Here is a 1,958-nt window from a genome sequence, read left to right on the forward strand (position 1 = left end):
CCTATTTTTCCTGCCAAAACCCCTCCACTGCCCCCACCCACTCGGTAGTTATATCGCTAAGTCTATTCTCAAGCACGTCAATAAATTTAAATTGACATTTGCACAACTACGCTCAGCATTTCTCAAAAGGATACTCTTTTTCTGAAAAGAGGCCAGAAATTTGAGAACAGAAGTTTAAATTCAAAGAATGAAGTAACATGCCATTGTTTCGAAATTATCCATTTGCTTATAAAATAGTAACGCCTACGACACATACTAAAGATATGCACACCTTTCTTCGCTTTTTAAACACTTTCACGTACATTTCCGGTATCCTCTTTCTTCAAAAATTTGCAGCTGTTTAAAAAAAAATACCAGTCGCTGCTCCCAGTTTCCACGCCAGCACTCACTTTCTCACTGAAACTCCTTAGTTTACTGTAATAAACCCTGATCCCCGTTCCCGGATTCATGTCCACTTGTATTAAATTTTCCCTCTGCAATACTAAAGAATTAAAGACTGGGAACGAGTTTATTCCACAATATGGCGGACATCTGAGGTGAACTTATTTGGCCAACAAGAAGCGACACTATCTTTCCCATCTCGGTTTTAATCTTAGAAATGGAAGAGATGGGCGAGAGCACGACTGGAAATGTTTCAAAGAAAGTCAACGTTGACCACAAATGCCTTAACGACCACGAAAACACATCACCGATCAAATTAAACAAAGGACACAAAAAGAGCTTTTATTCGTTAGTTATCTGCTTTGTCGCATTTCTGCAGTGGTTTCTCCAAATTCTTTTCTTTGGGCCTGATGAGCATATCCGGAAAAGGTCAAGTATATGCTTTTCTCAAGAAACGGAGCGTTCCAAGGAACCAAAGAATGCAAGAGTTTTTGTTCTGGACGATGCATCTTCCTGTGACACGCTTCTGCAGTATCATCGTTCACAATATCCTTTCAGGATGAATTACCTTGGAATTGACTGCGAGTGGGTAAATACTAAAGGCCAAGTGAATGCCCCTGTTGCATTGTTACAGATTGCAACTCCCATATGTGACTGTTTTCTTGTTCGTCTATGTAAAATGGAGGGTCAAATGCCTCAAATTTTGGAAGAAATTCTGCAGGACAAGACTATTCTTAAGTTTGGTGTTGGTATCCAGGATGATGTGAAAAGACTGTCAGCAATGTTTGGTATCAATGTGTTGGGATGTGTGGACCTCAGACATGTAGTTCAAAGCTGTCAAATGGGAACAGATGACCAGAAGAGGTAAGTCCTACTGTAGAATTTTTTTTTCTCCCAGTGATTTGAACCACCAATAGTTAGTCGGTTAGTGTCTGACATTTGGTGGCAGTTAAAAGGGATGAGCTGAGAGGACCTTCTTCCGGTCAGCAGTTGCTGCAAGTGACAACATGGTCTCTTGGGTGGTGCACTGTGGGCTAAAATCATTTTAGCCAAAACGGCTAGTATTCAGTTTGTGAAGTTGTTAGGACCACTTCATAGTAGAGTGGTCAAAACATTGGGATCTCAAATCCTAATGACAGAGTCTTGAGCCATTAATGATTAATTCAGCTACTGAGGGGACGTTTCATTTTAATTTAATTTGATTTAATTTTACATGTCCTTATCAACGAAACGTAACATAACATACTTTATCTAACTAAGGTTAGGGTTAGGGTTAGGATTAGGATTGCGGTCTTCCAGAAAATCCAAACTTGGCAAAGAATAATTGTAGTCTAACTAAGAAATACAATACAATAGTAAATACAAACCAATAAGGGTTCACAAAGCTTCCTGAAAAAGGTGTGTCTTCTCACCAGGACTGCTAACGACTGAATTTCATGTAAGTGTTCAAGCTGAGAGATTATTCCACAATACAGGAGCCACTACAATTGAAAAGGCCTTGCCCTGAGTGTGGGAAGCATTTTTTTCTTTTTCTTTAGAACGCTCTGAGAGTTTCACTTGTTGTAAAGATACCTAAA

At 39.4% G+C, this 1,958-nt stretch overlaps 1 protein-coding gene across 2 annotated transcripts in view; it reads left to right on the forward strand.

The window, feature by feature from the left end:
• Positions 1-530: 530 nt before the first annotated feature.
• LOC138009486 (exonuclease 3'-5' domain-containing protein 2-like) overlaps positions 531-1,958 on the forward strand; it is a 30,869-nt gene continuing 29,441 nt past the window's right edge. For both annotated transcript variants that reach the window (XR_011124413.1, XM_068856517.1), the window contains exon 1: positions 531-1,245. Coding sequence is in view for 1 of the 2 variants with exons in the window: in XM_068856517.1 (XP_068712618.1) it covers positions 599-1,245 (647 nt within the window). In the remaining variant the exon portion in view is untranslated. The remainder of the gene's footprint in view (positions 1,246-1,958) is intronic.

The sequence above is a fragment of the Montipora foliosa genome, chromosome 7 (assembly GCF_036669935.1).
Source record: "Montipora foliosa isolate CH-2021 chromosome 7, ASM3666993v2, whole genome shotgun sequence".
NCBI lineage: Eukaryota > Metazoa > Cnidaria > Anthozoa > Scleractinia > Acroporidae > Montipora > Montipora foliosa.